The sequence below is a fragment of the Prinia subflava genome, chromosome 6, assembly GCF_021018805.1.
Source record: "Prinia subflava isolate CZ2003 ecotype Zambia chromosome 6, Cam_Psub_1.2, whole genome shotgun sequence".
Lineage (NCBI taxonomy): Eukaryota > Metazoa > Chordata > Aves > Passeriformes > Cisticolidae > Prinia > Prinia subflava.
In genome coordinates, this window is record NC_086252.1 from 19,866,824 (window position 1) to 19,884,076 (window position 17,253).

Consider the following 17,253-nt stretch of genomic DNA (forward strand, 5'->3'; position numbering starts at 1 on the left):
ACAAAAGGAAAAATATTTCACATCATGTAAGTTTTGACACTCAGCTATTCTGTGTATCAATGTTGGCCAGCAGGTGCAAAGAAGATATCAAGAGAGATAACAAATAATGTCCCTTATACACTTATTTTTCTTCATAACAGTATTCTTTTTGAACTACAGAATTCCTCATGAGAATGTTCAGTTTCAACAAAATGCTTGATTTGAGATGCCAAACAGAATTCCTGTTTGGCACTTAGGGAAAAAATGTTTTAAATTGAAAACTGAAGAAATAATAAGAAATACTAAATAATATTCTGCGACTCTACCATATTTTGACTGTTCATTAATAAGGATGGGAGTATGATTTGGATCTGAATTTGACACAAGGAGCAAAGCAATACCTTTCTTAACCTTGTGGAGTACAAAAAGTACACAATTTGCTATCTGTGTCAAGTTAAGCTGCATTCACTACAAGAAGGGTATAGAATATAAGGATGAAATCATAGTTGTTGTGAGGCTATATTAATACCTTTTAACATTAATAAAAAGAAGAAATAAAGCAGTTCTTGCCTTTGATCCTTGCAGGCCTTCAGGCCCTTGATCTCCAGATTGTCCTTGCAGACCCTATTAAAACAGGAGTGCTTTCAATGAGATTTTTCAAGCTTTCGTAAAAATGGCAGCTTGGAAAACAATTTACTATTTGCTGAAGTCTACATAAAAATAAGAGTTTTAAACATATCAGAACTGAAGCTTTGCTTTGTGATGGATGTATATATTCAGTTACTCAACCCAGTTGGAGCTGGTTCTGGTATTCAGGGAGAGAATTTGGCCCTCCCTTTTTTTGAATGCAATTTAAGGTAATCTACAGTCAAGATCTACTGAAATGTTTATGATGGGCTAAGCTTCTTGGCCATCAGTCTGAGAGTATTGAGATGAGAAGACACTAAAGAGTTTCTGAGTACTTCTTGAGGGAATGAAATAGCTAAGACACTGAAAGAGAAATGAGTGATTTTGGTTTTTATGGAACTGTATTTGCTGTGGTCTTTGAGACAGAATGGATTATAGGGATGATTTATTTGTCTATATTGCTTCTCCAAAATCTTATTAATTTTGCTATTTAAGAAGATAGATTTTGGGTGCCTTCAACTTAGCAACTCAAAGATTCCATGTCAGTAAGGGTATGATATTATTTCAGATCTTTGAATCCCAGGGAACCTGGTTTTGTTGTTTTCATAGCTGGTTTTTCTTTTTTTTTTTCTTTTACCTGTATCCCTCTTATTCCTCTGGGGCCTACTGGACCTTCAGGACCCTGAAAGATAAGTGAAAAAATATATATATTTCTGTATATTTCGATTTTGTCAAAACCATTTTTAAGTAACTTTTTACTAAGGTGTTTTATTTAGATATCTTTACATTAAAATAGAAACTAAATTTTAGAGAAGGTCAGCAGCCACAAAGTATTAAATAAATATTATTAGGTTGACTGGTAACTAAAATACAGCATAATGATGAACAGAGTTCATTATCAAGGACCAGTAATTTAATCCAGGATTAAACTCTATTTGCTCTGTTTGAAATATTTACAGCAATTATACACTAAATCTTGGAGATTGGAAATTAGAAATCTTGTTTTCATTTTTATGTCTCCTTCCCTTTGCTTACTATTTCAAGCCTTCTGTGTCTGTTAGAGTTTTGCCATTGTTTTAAATGGGCTCAGCCTTGAACCATAAGAGGAATCATATGAAAATGTAGAAAGAGTTCAGAAAGATATAAAAATGGTGTCCTTGCTATGTATTTCAAAAAAACCTGTCAGTTGTCAATTTCCCTCAGCCTTAGAACTAAAATATGCTTTAAATCTTCTGTCATCATAGTTGTTATTCAGGTTTTTTTTTGTTTGTTTGTTTGTTTGTTTGTTTGTGGGTTGTTTTGTTTTGGTTTTTTTTTTTTGTTTGTTTTGTTTTGTTTTGTTTTGTTTTGTTTTGTTTTGTTTTGTTTTGTTTTCTTGGAAACAACAGTGGCTACTTACTCTGTCTCCTTTTATTCCTGGGATTCCACATTCACCTCTTTCACCCTGGAAAGGAATAAGAATAAATACTTATGAGTTATGTTGGCATGTCATCCTTATTCTCCAGGTGCCTTAGTTGAAAACCTAAATGTTGTTCTATTCAGGGCATATTATAGCAATTGTGCTGCAAGTTCATTGAGGAACTCTTATGTCTTCTATTACAGCTTGTGGAGCAGCTGCTAAGATGGTGTTATGTGGTGGTGTGGATGGTTGGACTTTCCCCATTTCAGTATGTTAAACCTCAGTTGGACTCCACAAAGAAAGTTGGGACAGTGTAAGCAGGAACAAGAAGGTGCTGTGAAGGACTGTGACAAGGAAAAGAAGGACAGACGAAGGAGAGGATTTAAAGAGAGAGACTTAAGGAAAAAGGAGAGGGTGCTGAAAGAAGGATATAGGAAAGAGGGTTTTGAGGCAGAGAGAAGTTGAAAGATATATGGGTGGTTTACCAAGTAGGAAGGATTTAGATATGTGGAAAAGATGAAAGGCTGGTGGGTCCTATATTGTGTGTTCTGTACAATGCTGTATGTTCTGTACACCCCCCCTTAATTGAAATTCATAAGTTCCCCTTGGTCACATGTTACCTTTTCCCCTCTTCCCGCCACTGTGTTATCCCTCCCCTATCCCCTAACTGGTTCAAGGCTTGCAACCCTTCCCCTTATCTCCCAAGTGTCAAGGTTCCATTGGTTGCCGCAAAGAGGGACTCCCATTTCTCCTCCCCTACCCCGAAAGCATATAAGCTGGTGCATTTCTTTGTTCGGAATCCAGTTCCAGTTCAGCCTGGTTCCACTTCGGTCTGGACAGTGCTATGTTGGATTAAAGTTGTGGTTTCTCTGGCTGGCTGGATCCTCCTTTCTCGCTCTTAGCGCGTCGCTTCAGTTATCCTACTGCCGTTCCGGCCTCTCCCAGGGACAAGAACCCACAGGGCTGACCCCTTCGTTCCGCTGAGGGGCGGCTCGGATTCCGCTTGCTCCGGTGCCTGGGCTGGCTCGGGGTGAAGCCAAGGGGCTTTAGTAACGGCACCGCGACAGGTGGCTGGCACCCCAGATGGGACCCTGAGGAGAAGCCTTGAGTTTCCGTGGAGGCTCTTGTCTTCCCTCTTTGTGGTCCCCGGAAGGATTGGCGGTGCTCGCACCAGGCGCGAGCACCGAAGAGTTTCAGATCCAGGGCGGTCCCACCGCTGCGAGTCGAGCAGCCTCTTCGGAGGAGCGCTCCTCGCAGATCCAGGAGGCAGCTTCGTCGGCAGCACTCCCGGCGGAGTCTTCTGTGCGCTGAGGGTTCCCCAAGACCGCAGGTAAGTACCCTCCGTCGGGGGCACGCGATCAGGACCCCCTCTCCAAGCCACGGGGGAGGGCTCCGAGGAGAAGTCTGCGCAGGACCGGGGGGATAACGCTTTCGTTTTCGCTCCCGGTTTGGTCGTGCCCAGGCGGTTTTTAGTTCTTTTCGTTCGGGTTTGTTTCGTTCGAGTGCTCCTGCCAGCTCTCGAGGGAGGCTCGGAGCTGGGGGAGAGTCGGGTTTTTGGGGACGTTGCGTGTGCCGCGCGCCGGGAGGATCGGTGGCTTTAGCGAGTGCAGGGTTGCCCGGTTTTTAAGTTGCGGCAGTTACGGTTTTCTGTTTGAGATTTAGTTGGTCCGGTCTTGGGTGAGGGTGGTTTTTCAACACCGGCGAGATGGGTGCCTCGCTTTCGACCACCCAGAAAGGAGTTTATTATGTTCTTGTTAGAGTTTTGGAGGAGAACAAGGTTCAGTTCTCCCGCGGTTCGTTAAAACGGCTGGTGCGGTGGCTTTCCGTGCAGTTCAGTAACACGTCTGAGGAGCTTGTAAGGAACCCCCGTTACTGGGAGGCGATCGAAAAAAAGGCGGCCAATTCGGATAAATGTCCCCAAGATTTTATGTTTTTGATTGTCAAATTTAAAACGATCGCTAACAGCTCTCCCCTGCATGAAAAGCCAACGCGACCGCCCGCCCCAGTTTCCCGTTCCCCTTCTCCCAATCCCCGCGTTCCTCGGAAGGGAATTCTGAGGAGAGCCGCAGACCCTAGGTCTGCCAGCCCAGGCTCTCGCCAGAACTCCCGGTCCCCCAGCCTCAGCAGTCTTGTCCGGACTGCTGAGGAATCCTCGGGTCGCCCTGGACAAGCGGCCCGGGGACGCAGCCCTTCCCCTGTCTCCCCACGTTATAGACCAAAAGTTAGATTTAATCTTGCTGCGTCACAGGAGCCACAAGATGGCGCCTGCGACACACAAGATGGCGCCCGTTCGCGCCGTTCTCCTACCCCTCCCCCGCGTCCCCCTCCCCCGAAATTCAATCCCTTCCTTGACCCAACCCCTTCATACCCGCCCAACCCCTTTTATCTGCCCAACCCATTTTACCCCTTGGTCCCTCCCACACCCGCCCCCTCTGTTCCCTCCCTTGCTCCACCCATGGCTCCTCCCACATACCCGATGTCTCCTCCCTTTGTGGCCGCCCAAACCCCGCCTTCGGTCCCTCCCTTTTCCCACGCTGACACTCCTCCCACTCCTGCCCCCTGGCCCGCCCTAGGGGCGGAGCCAGGCACTTCTCCCCACCCCGGAAGGAGGCCATCTTGGAATGGTAGTTCCCACGCTGCCTCTTCCGGTTCCCACGGTAGGGAACCGGAAGACAACAGCGATGGAAACCAGGAAGTGCATCTCTCAGCTGCGCCTGTCACCTACCGAAGGGCTCGCGGGGGTGGCGACCCTAAACCGAATTGGCAGCCATTTTCACAAACTATAATTCGAGATTTATGTAAGGCGCACAAAGAGTTTGGGAGAGAGAGCCCGTACTTCCGCGGCCTCCTTCAGGCAGACCTAGCAGCTGCGACAACCCTTCCTGCAGACTTAAAGCAATTATTTTCTTGCCTGATGACACCGGCTGAATTTGAATTATGGCTTGCTGCATTTAGGCAAGCCCTGCGGGAAGAGCTGCCGCACCTGCCACTCCCAGCAATTGATGAAGGAGGTAATCCCCTTACTGTTGAATTGCTGGGAGGAGAAGGTTCCTTCGAGTCCCCTCAAATTCAGGCACTGCTCATTCCACCAGCAGTTTTGCCTAGGGTGCGAGACCTGGCCTGCAAAGCCTTTTTCACGATGCAGCCTCGTGCACCCCTGCCGCCGTTCACCCAGATTAGGCAAGGGGACACAGAATCATTTGTAGATTTCGTGGACAAGATGACTAGGGCTTTGGAAATACAAGTAACGGACGGGCTTGCCCGTAAGAGAATTTTGGAGGAGATTGTTTTTGCTAATGCTAATAATGTGTGCAAACAAGCGATTTTAAGTCTCCCTCCAGAACCCCCACGGACTCTACAGGTGATGCTGCAAGTTTGCCAGCAAAAGGTCCCTTTCCTGCTTCAACATATGACCACCGCAAGCAAGCAGGGAACTCGGCAGGTGCATGCTGCGGAAGATGCGACTCTTCGTCGCCCACAGGCCCGCAAGCCGGCAGCGTCGAACCCAGCTAGAGCACGGGTCGAGTGCTACCTCTGCCATGAAAAAGGGCACTTTGTGAGCCAATGCCCGCATAATTTGCTGGCAAAGCCTCGGCCGCAGCAGGAGGACTCCGAACACAATTCAAAAAACTAGGGGGGGAGTGCGGGCCCACCCGGCATGATGACCCCAACAGGGTGGGCAGTGCAGAAGAGAAGGCAGTCAACGCCTTCGGGGGTCACTGGACCAAGACAACTATCTCGGACTGGCATTTCCTTTACCCTTCCCAGGAGGGAACTTTCCCGGACTTGACGTTAACACCATTTTGTAAACCTTACAGGTTGAGGCTCACTCACAGTGCGCACCTCAGAGATACCAGCTGGTACCCAGTTCGCGTGGATTGCGAAGACCTTCTGGACTGGCCGTTTCAAAGGAAAGGTAAGTTCATTGTTGTTGGGGACTGTAAATACACTCCGCAAGACATTGAGGTATACCCGGGGACCTATAAGGGTGACCCCAGGTTCCTCAATGTCTGGCTGCGTTCCACTCATCCCCCAGCTTTCCATCCAAAGGGACAAATAGTGGCCCAGGCAATTCCACACACCAGGCCAGATCAGTATCAGGTTTACCCTGAGGAAAGGCCACTTTCAGTCAACGCAGTGCATCGGATCACAGAAGAAAAACCTATAATACAATGTACGATGTCCATTGGGGATGAGTCCGTTAATAAAGGTCTTCTTTTTGACACAGGAGCGGATGTCACGGTCATTCCCACCCGGGAGTGGCCGTCACATTGGGCCTTGGAGGACGCGCCGGCGAATATCTCCGGAGTAGGGGGTTTTCAATCGGCTAAGAGATCAGCGCGCATGGTGAAATTCACGGGGCCGAAAGGGCAATTGGCATATACGCGCCCTTTCGTTTGCAAATATGAACGGCCCCTGCTTGGTAGGGAGCTCATGTCCCAATGGGGGGTCACAATTAGTATCCCAGACCCCCCTCAGGTTTTTTGCCTAGCGGTCACTGAGGAGCGCCCAATCCTCAAACTGAATTGGAAAACGGATAATCCAGTGTGGGTTGACCAGTGGCCGCTATCCAAGGAGAAATTAAAGGCGCTCGAGGAGCTCGTGGAGGAGCAGTTACAGAAGGGTAATATCGTGGAAACGAATTCCCCCTGGAACTCGCCCGTCTTCGTCATTCGAAAGAGTGACGGAAGGCGCTGGCGCCTCCTTCACGACCTTCGACAAATTAATAACGTTATAGAGGACATGGGATCCCTCCAACCAGGAATGCCATCCCCTGCCATGCTGCCCCGAAATTGGAATCTGGCAGTTATTGATCTGAAGGATTGCTTCTTCCAAATTCCCTTACATCCGGATGACGCACCGCGTTTTGCCTTCTCGGTGCCTACCATCAACCGAGCGGCCCCAAGGAAGAGGTATCACTGGAGGGCTCTTCCCCAAGGTATGAAGAACTCCCCGGTGATGTGCCAGCTGTACGTCTCTTCCTTGCTGCGTCCTGTGCGCGCAGCCGCGGAGGAGGTTATCATCCACCATTACATGGATGATATCCTCATTTGCGCCCCAACAACAAGCGAACTGGATAGAGTCCTCACACGCGTAACAGATTTGTTAGTTGCTGCAGGGTTTGAGCTGCAAGCAGAGAAGATTCAGCGGATGCCACCCTGGAAATACCTGGGGCTGGAAATCGGACGGCGGACCATTGTTCCCCAAAAATTGGCTATCCGGACATCAGTCCGGACCCTTGCGGATGTCCATCGACTCTGCGGAGAGTTGAATTGGGTGAGGCCCTGGCTGGGTCTCTCCACGGAGGATCTAGCACCCCTCTTCGATTTATTGAAGGGGGGAGATGAGCTTAGCTCTCCCAGGGCGCTCACCGCGGAGGCAAGGAAAGCACTGGAGAAGGTACAACAGGCGTTGTCATCACGCCAGGCGCACAGATGTGACCCCGGCTTACCCTTTCGGTTCGTGGTGCTGGGTAAGCTCCCGCATCTTTTTGGGGTCATTTTTCAGTGGGATTCGAACACCACACAGCATGACACCAAGGGCCACGGGGGGAGAGATCCACTGCTGATCATAGAGTGGGTCTTTCTTAGCCACCACCGGCCCAAGAGACTTACGAGGCCACAAGAAATCATGGCTGAGCTGATCCGCAAGGCACGTACGCGCCTTTGCGAGTTGGCCGGTTGTGACTTTGAGTGCATCCATCTCCCCATCAAATTATCCTCGGGCCAGATCACCAAACCCATGTTGGAAACTCTGCTTCAAAATAATGAAGCTCTACAATTCGCTCTGGACTCTTTTACGGGCCAAATTTCAATTCATCGGCCGGCCCACAAATTGTTCAATCTGGATGGAAATTTTGAATTGGCATTGAGGAGTGTCCGAAGTGCAAAACCACTCCAGGCCTTGACCGTTTTTACAGACGCGTCCGGGGCTTCTCACAGGTCAGTGATGACCTGGGAGGATCCCGAAACTCAGCAGTGGGACAGTGATGTTGAAATCGTTGAGGGTTCGCCTCAAGTCGCTGAGTTGGCCGCAGTCGTCAGGGCATTAGAGAGATTTCCCGGACCGCTAAACATAGTTACCGACTCTGCCTATGTTACAGGGGTAGTGTCCAGAGCTGATCAGGCAGTATTACAGCAGGTTTCCAACGACGCGCTTTATGCGCAGCTCTCGAAGCTTATAAAGCTTGTGTCCCACCGAGAGCACCCCTTCTACGTGATGCACACAAGGTCGCACACCGATTTGCCAGGGTTTGTTGCAGAGGGCAACAGGAGAGCAGATGCTCTCGCTGCTCCTGTGACAAAGACCCCACTGCCTGACATATTTCAACAGGCACAGCTCAGCCATGCTTTGTTCCATCAGAATGCACCAGCCCTAGTCCGCCGATTTCGTATCACCCGGCAACAGGCCAGGGCGATTGTGGCTTCGTGCCCATCGTGTCAATCCCACTCCGTGCCGACCATGCACGCCGGAGTCAATCCCAGAGGGCTGGGAAGTTGTGAAATCTGGCAGACCGACGTCACCCATGTGGCGGCGTTCGGGAGGCTCCGGTACGTGCATGTGTCCGTTGATACCTTCTCGGGTGTAGTCTATGCCTCCGCACACGCAGGGGAGAAGGCCTCCCACGTCATCCAACACCTCATTCAGGCCTTCTCTTTCATGGGCATCCCCAAGGAAATTAAAACAGATAATGGCCCTGCGTATACTTCCAGGGAGCTTGCAGATTTCCTGCAGCAATGGGGAGTTGAGCATAAAACGGGCATCCCTCACTCCCCCACGGGTCAGGCCATTGTTGAAAGGACCCATCAGAACGTCAAACGGGTCCTTCAACAGCAAAGACCAGTCCTGAAGGTTGAAACTCCATCAATCAGATTGGCAAGGGCACTTTATGTGTTAAATTTCCTAAATTGTTCTTATGAAAAACCAGATCCGCCCGTTGTGCGGCATTTCAATAGCAACCGCGACTGGGACCTGAGTGAGCAGCATCCGCCGGTGACCGTAAGGTTTCCCGAAACAGGGAAAGTGGAGGGTCCACTGACGCTTTTGACGTGGGGGCGCGGGTACGCCTGCGTCTCCACTGATGCCGGGCCGAAGTGGATACCCTCCAGATGGGTAAAGCCTTATATCGAAAGAAAAACAAAAGTCCGAGATAACGAAAAGCCTCAAGTCGCCTCCGCGGCTCTCCGCCGCAAAAGGCGTGAGTCCAGTGACTCAGAGGAAGAGGAGGAGCAGTCAGAAGGCTGGGAGGACCCCTTTTTCTGTGATTTCCCACTTTGTAACGATTTGTTTTTCTGAGTTTCTGTTTAGATCCGTCCAACCATGAGCGCCAAGACTGCCATCAGTTCAGCCGTCCTCTTCGCCAGTCTCCTGACCATCGCCCAGGCGTGGCTCGTCCCCCAGCCACAACAGAACGTCTGGGCTGTCTTGGCCAAATCACTGGGCCAAGACCACATATGTCTCAACCAAGCGAGTGCCGCGAATCCCATGGCATCCTGCCTCGTGGGGATCCCATTTAAAGATCGTGAGATGCCCAAGATGCTTCTAGGTTATGCTCAAAAACTTAGACAAGAAGCTGCTAAAATGGAGCATAACCTAAAGCATGCCCATTACATCGTCGCGTGGTACAATTATATTAAAAGTCTTCCAAAGTTAGAAAACGAGCCTCAGGAGCTGGAGCTTCTAGGTTCCGCCAGAGCCGAATCTTGTTTTCATATCCGTAACGACCACGTCCAGCGTCACCACCGTCATTTTGTCTCCTCCAAAGCCCATTTTAATACTCATTGGTGCAACGCTGTGTCCTTTAGTTATCCTCCAATCCCTCCCCAAAAATCAGCCCAAGTCTTTGCCCATCCCCGCCAGCTTCCTAGGGGAACATTCTTGATTTGCGGAGACCACGCATGGGCAGGTATCCCCTCTCACCTCTCCGGAGGCCCGTGCACCTTTGGGACCCTCGGATTGTTTTCACCCAACAAATCACAAATTTTGGATTGGGTTACACAAAATTCTACAAATGGTGCACATCTATTGGCACACTCTAGAAAGAAGAGAGAAGACTACTCTCTCAAAAAATTGGCAGACGATTGCGATGAGGAAATTATCCATTGGAGCAGATCTAAAGGCATCGCAATCACAGTATTTGCGCCGTGGGTCGCCATTGCTAAGACCCTCGGAGAATTAGGCCATTTGGAATGTTGGGTAGCTAAGCAATCCCGTTTGACTTCTAGGGCCCTATCAAACCTCCTGAAAGATGAGGAAATTACGAGGCAGGCAACCCTCCAGAATCGTGCAGCCATCGATTACCTCCTGCTCCTCCACGGTCACTCGTGTGAGGAGTTTGAGGGGCTCTGCTGCTTTAATTTGACATCTAGGGCCAAGGGGACTCGCGAGGCACTCAAACAAATGGAAAACATGATAGGAGACATCAAGCAAGAATACGGGGACTGGCTCAGTAATTTGTTCAAGGGATGGGGGATCTCGGGTTGGACGGGATCGATTCTTAGAACTGTTCTGTTAATTGTTTTTGTGCTTTTTGTTGCTATTGCCAGCCTTGGACTAATGAAAAAGATGTTGCAGAATTTGATTTCTTCCTCCACATCACCACTCAAAGCTGAAGTCCACCGAGTAGCCGTTGAAGTAGGCCCAGAAGTGTTCAAGGAGGAGGAGGAAAGCTTCGTTGATGAGGACGAGCAGGCTGAACAGCTTGAAATCATCGTGGAAGAAGTGCGCAGCTTTCCTCGAGAACAATGGCCTACTCAACAGCAGTGGTTTGCAGAATCATACCCACGTTCTGAACACCTGGTGGACCCCCCTCAATTCGGATATCTGAGATAGGACTCACAGGGTCAAAAATAAAAGAAAAGGGGGAGATGTGGTGGTGTGGATGGTTGGACTTTCCCCATTTCAGTATGTTAAACCTCAGTTGGACTCCACAAAGAAAGTTGGGACAGTGTAAGCAGGAACAAGAAGGTGCTGTGAAGGACTGTGACAAGGAAAAGAAGGACAGACGAAGGAGAGGATTTAAAGAGAGAGACTTAAGGAAAAAGGAGAGGGTGCTGAAAGAAGGATATAGGAAAGAGGGTTTTGAGGCAGAGAGAAGTTGAAAGATATATGGGTGGTTTACCAAGTAGGAAGGATTTAGATATGTGGAAAAGATGAAAGGCTGGTGGGTCCTATATTGTGTGTTCTGTACAATGCTGTATGTTCTGTACACCCCCCCTTAATTGAAATTCATAAGTTCCCCTTGGTCACATGTTACCTTTTCCCCTCTTCCCGCCACTGTGTTATCCCTCCCCTATCCCCTAACTGGTTCAAGGCTTGCAACCCTTCCCCTTATCTCCCAAGTGTCAAGGTTCCATTGGTTGCCGCAAAGAGGGACTCCCATTTCTCCTCCCCTACCCCGAAAGCATATAAGCTGGTGCATTTCTTTGTTCGGAATCCAGTTCCAGTTCAGCCTGGTTCCACTTCGGTCTGGACAGTGCTATGTTGGATTAAAGTTGTGGTTTCTCTGGCTGGCTGGATCCTCCTTTCTCGCTCTTAGCGCGTCGCTTCAGTTATCCTACTGCCGTTCCGGCCTCTCCCAGGGACAAGAACCCACAGGGCTGACCCCTTCGTTCCGCTGAGGGGCGGCTCGGATTCCGCTTGCTCCGGTGCCTGGGCTGGCTCGGGGTGAAGCCAAGGGGCTTTAGTAACGGCACCGCGACAGTGTTACTGTTCCCTACTTGTATTTAAAAGAAATGTGGCACAATATATAATAAATAAATATAACAAATAAAGATGTAGGCATCAATTCTGACCTTCTCTCCTTTATATCCAGATTTCCCCTGGGAAAACAAAAAAGCAAAGCAGATTGTGACAATATATAACCCAAAGGTAGGTACATGAGTACTGGCTTCCTTAATACTCTACTCTCTTCAGAAAAATAGCATTTCAGATAGAAAAGATGACTGCTAACTATGGCAATATGATTCAAAGTGCTGTGCCTTTTAGTCGTGGCAGATGCTGTTGCACGGGTAAATGAATTGTATGAACGTGTCATTTTAGACTGGGATTCTGGTGATGTAAATCAGATCCAGTAGAGTTTATATTTCCATCTTAGAGAAAAACATGGTAAAATAAGAAAACAAGAAAAAGTCACTAAATGTACTGAATAAATAAGAAAGCATAAAGTAGAGGGATTCATATGTGAATGAATTCAAAATTACACACTAAGAGACTGGTCCCACACTTAGTTCCTATATGTATTTCCTTCAAATTTTTCACTGCTGTTATACACTGGGTCCTTTTTTAATCAAATTTAAATAAACCCAGAATGGTGCAGGCAGAGTGTCAATTTCTGTAATGTTCTTAGTTTATCATATCTCAGCATTCCAATGTTTTGGAGGTACCATGACAGTGTTGGAGAGTGTTTTCTAGATCACATATGTAAGAAGGAATTATTCCTTTTCATTAAGCAATGCAAGCGTTTTCAGTTCTTGTAATGTTAATAAATCATTAGATGGTAAACCAGAACTGAAATTTGCTCTTATAACAATGAAAAAAAAAAGATGGTATTTTTCCTTAAAAGAACACTGCTCACTGGAGAAAGGGAAAAAATTTTTTTTTACCTCTATTCCATCTTGTCCTGGGATTCCATCAAGACCTGGGTCTCCCTGTGAATAATTTAAAATCAAGATCAATAAAATAAGGACAAGACAGATCTTTCTCCTAAATCTGAAAAACCAATCACCTTTGCTCCTTTCAGGCCTGGAGCTCCATCGTCCCCAGTGCGTCCCTTTTTACCCTGGAAACAACAAAATACAGTTCTTATATGTTAGGAAAAATAATTTGGTTTTACTATATATATATATACTATTTTTCTCAAACTTAAGATATTTACTTCCTATAGATTTCATTCTCAAAATCTCTGCATTTACCATTACATTGAAATTGAATATCTGGGAACAGCAGCACCAACTCAATAGGCTTTCATTTTTCTATTGTGTCTGTATTAGAAACAAAACTACTGTTTGCACACAGGTAGAGGGTTTCACATTTTCAATCAAAGTTCATTGTACTGTGATGCATAAACCCAGAGTGTCTTTCTGTTTGTGTATGTATAGGATATTCAGGTCAAAAGGATGAGGATGGGCAAATCTAAGGTTCTCTTTCAAACTCTAACAGTGTCCCTTCACCTGGAGCAAGGGCTATAAGGTACTATAGTGCTTTAGTTCAGTGTCAGGGATATATCAGATCATTCAGTTCTTTTTAAAATGTAAGCCCTGCAGTTTTGATCACCAGACCTTGCATGAGGCAACCCCCTAGATTTGCTAAGGCATTCTGTTTGTAAGATTATTCTGAAAGAAGTCCAGTCCATTCTGTTCTTGTCTCCTAGTTGTTCCTAATGCTTCAGTATTTTGCCCTCTCTTTTGCTTTCAAAGAGCTTTTTGGCTATTAATGTTTGAGGCTAGTTAGATCCAGCTGGTCGTGTCTGACTTCAACAGGAAAGGAGTTCCTTTCTGCCTTTCACACTGCTGTGGCTACAAGGAGAGCCTCACCACACCACACTGTCCTTCCGTCTGTCTGTTCCCCACAGAGGGAGGGTCTCATGGCATTCTCGGGTCTCTGTGCACTTGCTGCTGGTGTGACATCTTCATGCAATGTAACTATGGAGGAGTATATATTGACCCTTGAAATTTTGTTGTCTCAGGATCTGGGTTCAAATAATTTCATTTAAAATTTTCAACAATGAATTGCATTTTAATTTATACTGTATATCAGTTATTTGAGAAATGACAGCTACTTACAGCAGGACCAGGAAGGCCTCTTTCCCCCTTCTCACAGTTACATGTGTCAACCTGGGGACACTTTGAATGAAAATGGTACAAATCAGCGCATTTTAATGGAGATAGAAAACACACAGACATTTCCTTTAAGTTACTGTATGGGTAGTTTAAATACACCTGTAATGACCAGAAATTATATTGTTATTGTTATATTTATTATTATATTTATTATTATTATTTTCTCTTTCTCAGTCTTAGAGGACTTCAAGATGTATCAGCAAATTCTTCCTAGTGTGAATATGCACACATTGTTTATTTTTCTTTGAAAATTCTTTAGGATAGCTAATTACATTAGTAGTTAGTAATTAATAAATTACTAATTATTAAATACATTAGTAAATTACCTTAGGATAGCAAATTAAAGCTCTGTCCTGCAAATTCAAAAATGTGTTTAACTTGAAGACAATCCCATTAGACTCAGCATTTAATTAACTTCTTGAGTTATCAGTTTTCCTGAATTATGTTTCTATATAATTCTAAATATCTATATTAAGGAGTAGGTCTACACAGGAAAAAAAAACAACTTAAAATATTTACCTCTTCCTCGGACAGGTCTTTCTGTAAAAGACAGATATTGAAAACAGCATTAGAACTTAAAGTCTTAATCAAACTCTACAGAAAAGACACTGCAATATGTGAAAATAAATAGATTCAACAACTAGCTAATTAAATTATACAATTAATATATTGACTAACATTAATTAAACTTTACTTTCTGTGAAGCATTCTAGCAATCTCTCCATTCTAAAAAATAATTTCAATATTTTCAGTTCTTATTATAGATTGTTGACTGAAATCACTGACTCTCCTTATCCAGCCATAATTTGCTAAAATTACAGCGGTAAACAGGTTAGGTAGATACATGGGAACAATGCACCCACAAACTGCATTGTTTACAAACTGCTGAATAGCAGCAGCTCTTTAGTAGGAGTGAAGGAAAGTTGTTCTACACTTGGAAAATCAGAAGCTCTCCTATTCATACTGTTAAGCACACACAAAATGAGAACAGGAAGAACACCCTAGAAAAGAATTGACTTTGACAATGATCACATAAAATTATCATAATTGATTTAGCTGTCATTTTTAGAAGGTCTGTAGAGCTAAGACACCCACATACAATGCATTCCTCCCACTTTTCACAACTAATGCAGTCTCTTGAGAGGACATAAATGTGTTGATGGGCAGCAATGCAATATAGATCTCTAAAATTCTCATGTATGCATGTATAATTATGACAAAGCCAGTATTTAAACAATACAAACAGCAGCCATGTTATTGAAAGAAGGCACCTGAGGGTGCCTGCCTGTTTAGAAGACGTAAAATAAAGTGTGTTTTGTTACTTGAGAGGTGGTTACTGTGACACAGGAATTGGGCCATTTTAACCTGTAAAATGTACAAGTTTCTTCAATGGTATGTTGAAGAAATATGTATTTTCCAAATATTGGCAATAAGACAAGATTTACATATGTTCCTAACACTATTTCAAATTCTTTCTCATACATACCATTTCTTTGAGAACCTTGTCCACAGTTTCTTTCTCCTGGAGGTTGAAAACAAACCTGGATGCTGGGACACTGGCCAGGAGCCGGAGCTTGGCAGCATTGTTAACCTCCTCAGCCACTCTGGTCATTCCCATTGTGAAAAACACAATTCCTTGGTGTTTAGCGTCAGCTGTAGCTGCAAAAATATCTGGGTTTCTTGGGTGATCCACTCCATCAGTGAAAAGCACGGCTACTTTTACACTACCTGAAGTCCCTTCAGTCATGTAGAGTTGGGTAAGATTAGTTATAGCATAGGTTGTGTAGGTGCCATGACCTATGTGGGTGATGGGAGCAATGTGGGATTTGAATGCGTCAGGACCTTTCCAGTCATGGAAAGTTTGTTCTATGGAAACAGTGCTGCTGTACTGAAGTAAGGCCATCCTCCAGCGAAGGGTACGTCCAGAACTAAGCTGCAGACTTTTCATTCTGTCTACTGTTTGCAGTACAAATTTTTTCTGTTGTTCATGACTATAGTCCTTAGCGCTTTCGGAGCTGTCCAGTAAAAATGCGATTTCCAGAATACAATCTTCATCTAGAATAAATAGGTATGCAGGTGAGTGGAGTGGCTTCATACTAAATCTCATTCTACCCTTACATCTATTTTAGGATTCAAGAGTGGGACTGGAATTATGGAAACTTTTGATGACGTGTTCACAAGTGTGAGCCCTTCATTAAGATAAAGCTGAATGGAGGCTGAGGAATTTGCTCTGGAACATATGCCCCAGGCAACAGAAAACTGAAGGTGTGTTGATGTCATGTAGTATGAAATAAGAAATGTTGTAGTGTTTTTTAAATTTCATTCTGTCATCTTCCTGATATTTCACTCTCTATCCTACCAGCATTGGTGGAAGCCATGTACAAGAAAATGAGGCTTACTGAACAAGACACTGGAATGTGATTCGATAGAGCTGGATTTTGTCCCTAGCACTAACACTCATGTCCAGTGACAAAAATTTCCAAAAGCAGGATCTGTAGAGTATTACTTTTCTGAACTACTGGTGACATCACTCTATAAAAATAGAGTTATATGGCCTATTATTCTTGTGACAGTAATAGGCTCTCAGCCACATCATAACAAAATACATATCCTATCTCCTTTTCTGAAATACACAAAAAGGGAGGGAAAAGATGGGAGTAAACAGATTGAAGTGCGAAAATAAGGCATGTGCAAATGTAGGATGAGGCAAACCTGGCTGATTATAAGTGTCTTAGAAGGCAAGTTAACCATATAGTCCAGAATCCAAATAAATCCCAATGTTCAAAAATAAATCACAGCTGTTTTAAAATTACAATATTCACCTTGATCACTTGGTCTGGGATATTTTTCTACAATATTTGACAGGATGTGTTTAGGTTTTGATCTTCTTAATCCATATATCTTCTCTTCCCTGAGATTTTCTGCTAAAAACTCATGATGTTCAAGTATCCACAAAAGCCACCAGAATCTGAGGAACATCATTTGTTTGTTTCCTAAACAACACAAATACAGAAGCACAGCAATACAAGGACAACAAAACATTATTCAATTTTGCTTCAACAGGTTGCTTAGCAGTCTTGTATTTTAAACTATCATCCCTAAACACAAGCTGATTTTTCTTTCTTTGGGTAAAATCTTTTCAAAAACACAAATAATAAACAGGGACATACTGGAATGATTTTCAAACATAGTGCATATCATTCCAGCACGTGACAAACGGAGATAGACTTTTACAAAGACACTTCAGTTGTCTCTTACTGCCTGGTAGCATCTGTATGACCAGTGGTTCTCTGATAGCTTAGCCATGGCTGTACCCGTGAACTCCAAGTGTAATTCACAGAGGTGTTTTTTTCTAAAACTGCTTTTCCCAGAGCTGATGTGGAGAGAAGGAGATACTGAGGCAAACCT

At 45.1% G+C, this 17,253-nt stretch overlaps 1 protein-coding gene across 1 annotated transcript in view; it reads right to left on the minus strand.

Annotated features, from left to right (window-relative positions):
* The window catches only part of LOC134552170 (collagen alpha-1(XXVIII) chain-like), a 39,670-nt gene extending 22,843 nt beyond the window's left edge, over nucleotides 1–16,827 (minus strand). Inside the window, exons 1-10 of the mRNA XM_063400562.1 lie at nucleotides 16,668–16,827; nucleotides 15,332–15,900; nucleotides 14,365–14,385; nucleotides 13,789–13,848; nucleotides 12,732–12,785; nucleotides 12,610–12,654; nucleotides 11,800–11,826; nucleotides 2,006–2,050; nucleotides 1,244–1,288; nucleotides 550–603 (exon numbers count right to left, since the gene is read on the minus strand). Of these exons, the coding sequence (XP_063256632.1) occupies nucleotides 550–603; nucleotides 1,244–1,288; nucleotides 2,006–2,050; nucleotides 11,800–11,826; nucleotides 12,610–12,654; nucleotides 12,732–12,785; nucleotides 13,789–13,848; nucleotides 14,365–14,385; nucleotides 15,332–15,900; nucleotides 16,668–16,827 (1,080 nt within the window). The remainder of the gene's footprint in view (nucleotides 1–549; nucleotides 604–1,243; nucleotides 1,289–2,005; nucleotides 2,051–11,799; nucleotides 11,827–12,609; nucleotides 12,655–12,731; nucleotides 12,786–13,788; nucleotides 13,849–14,364; nucleotides 14,386–15,331; nucleotides 15,901–16,667) is intronic.
* Nucleotides 16,828–17,253: the final 426 nt, after the last annotated feature.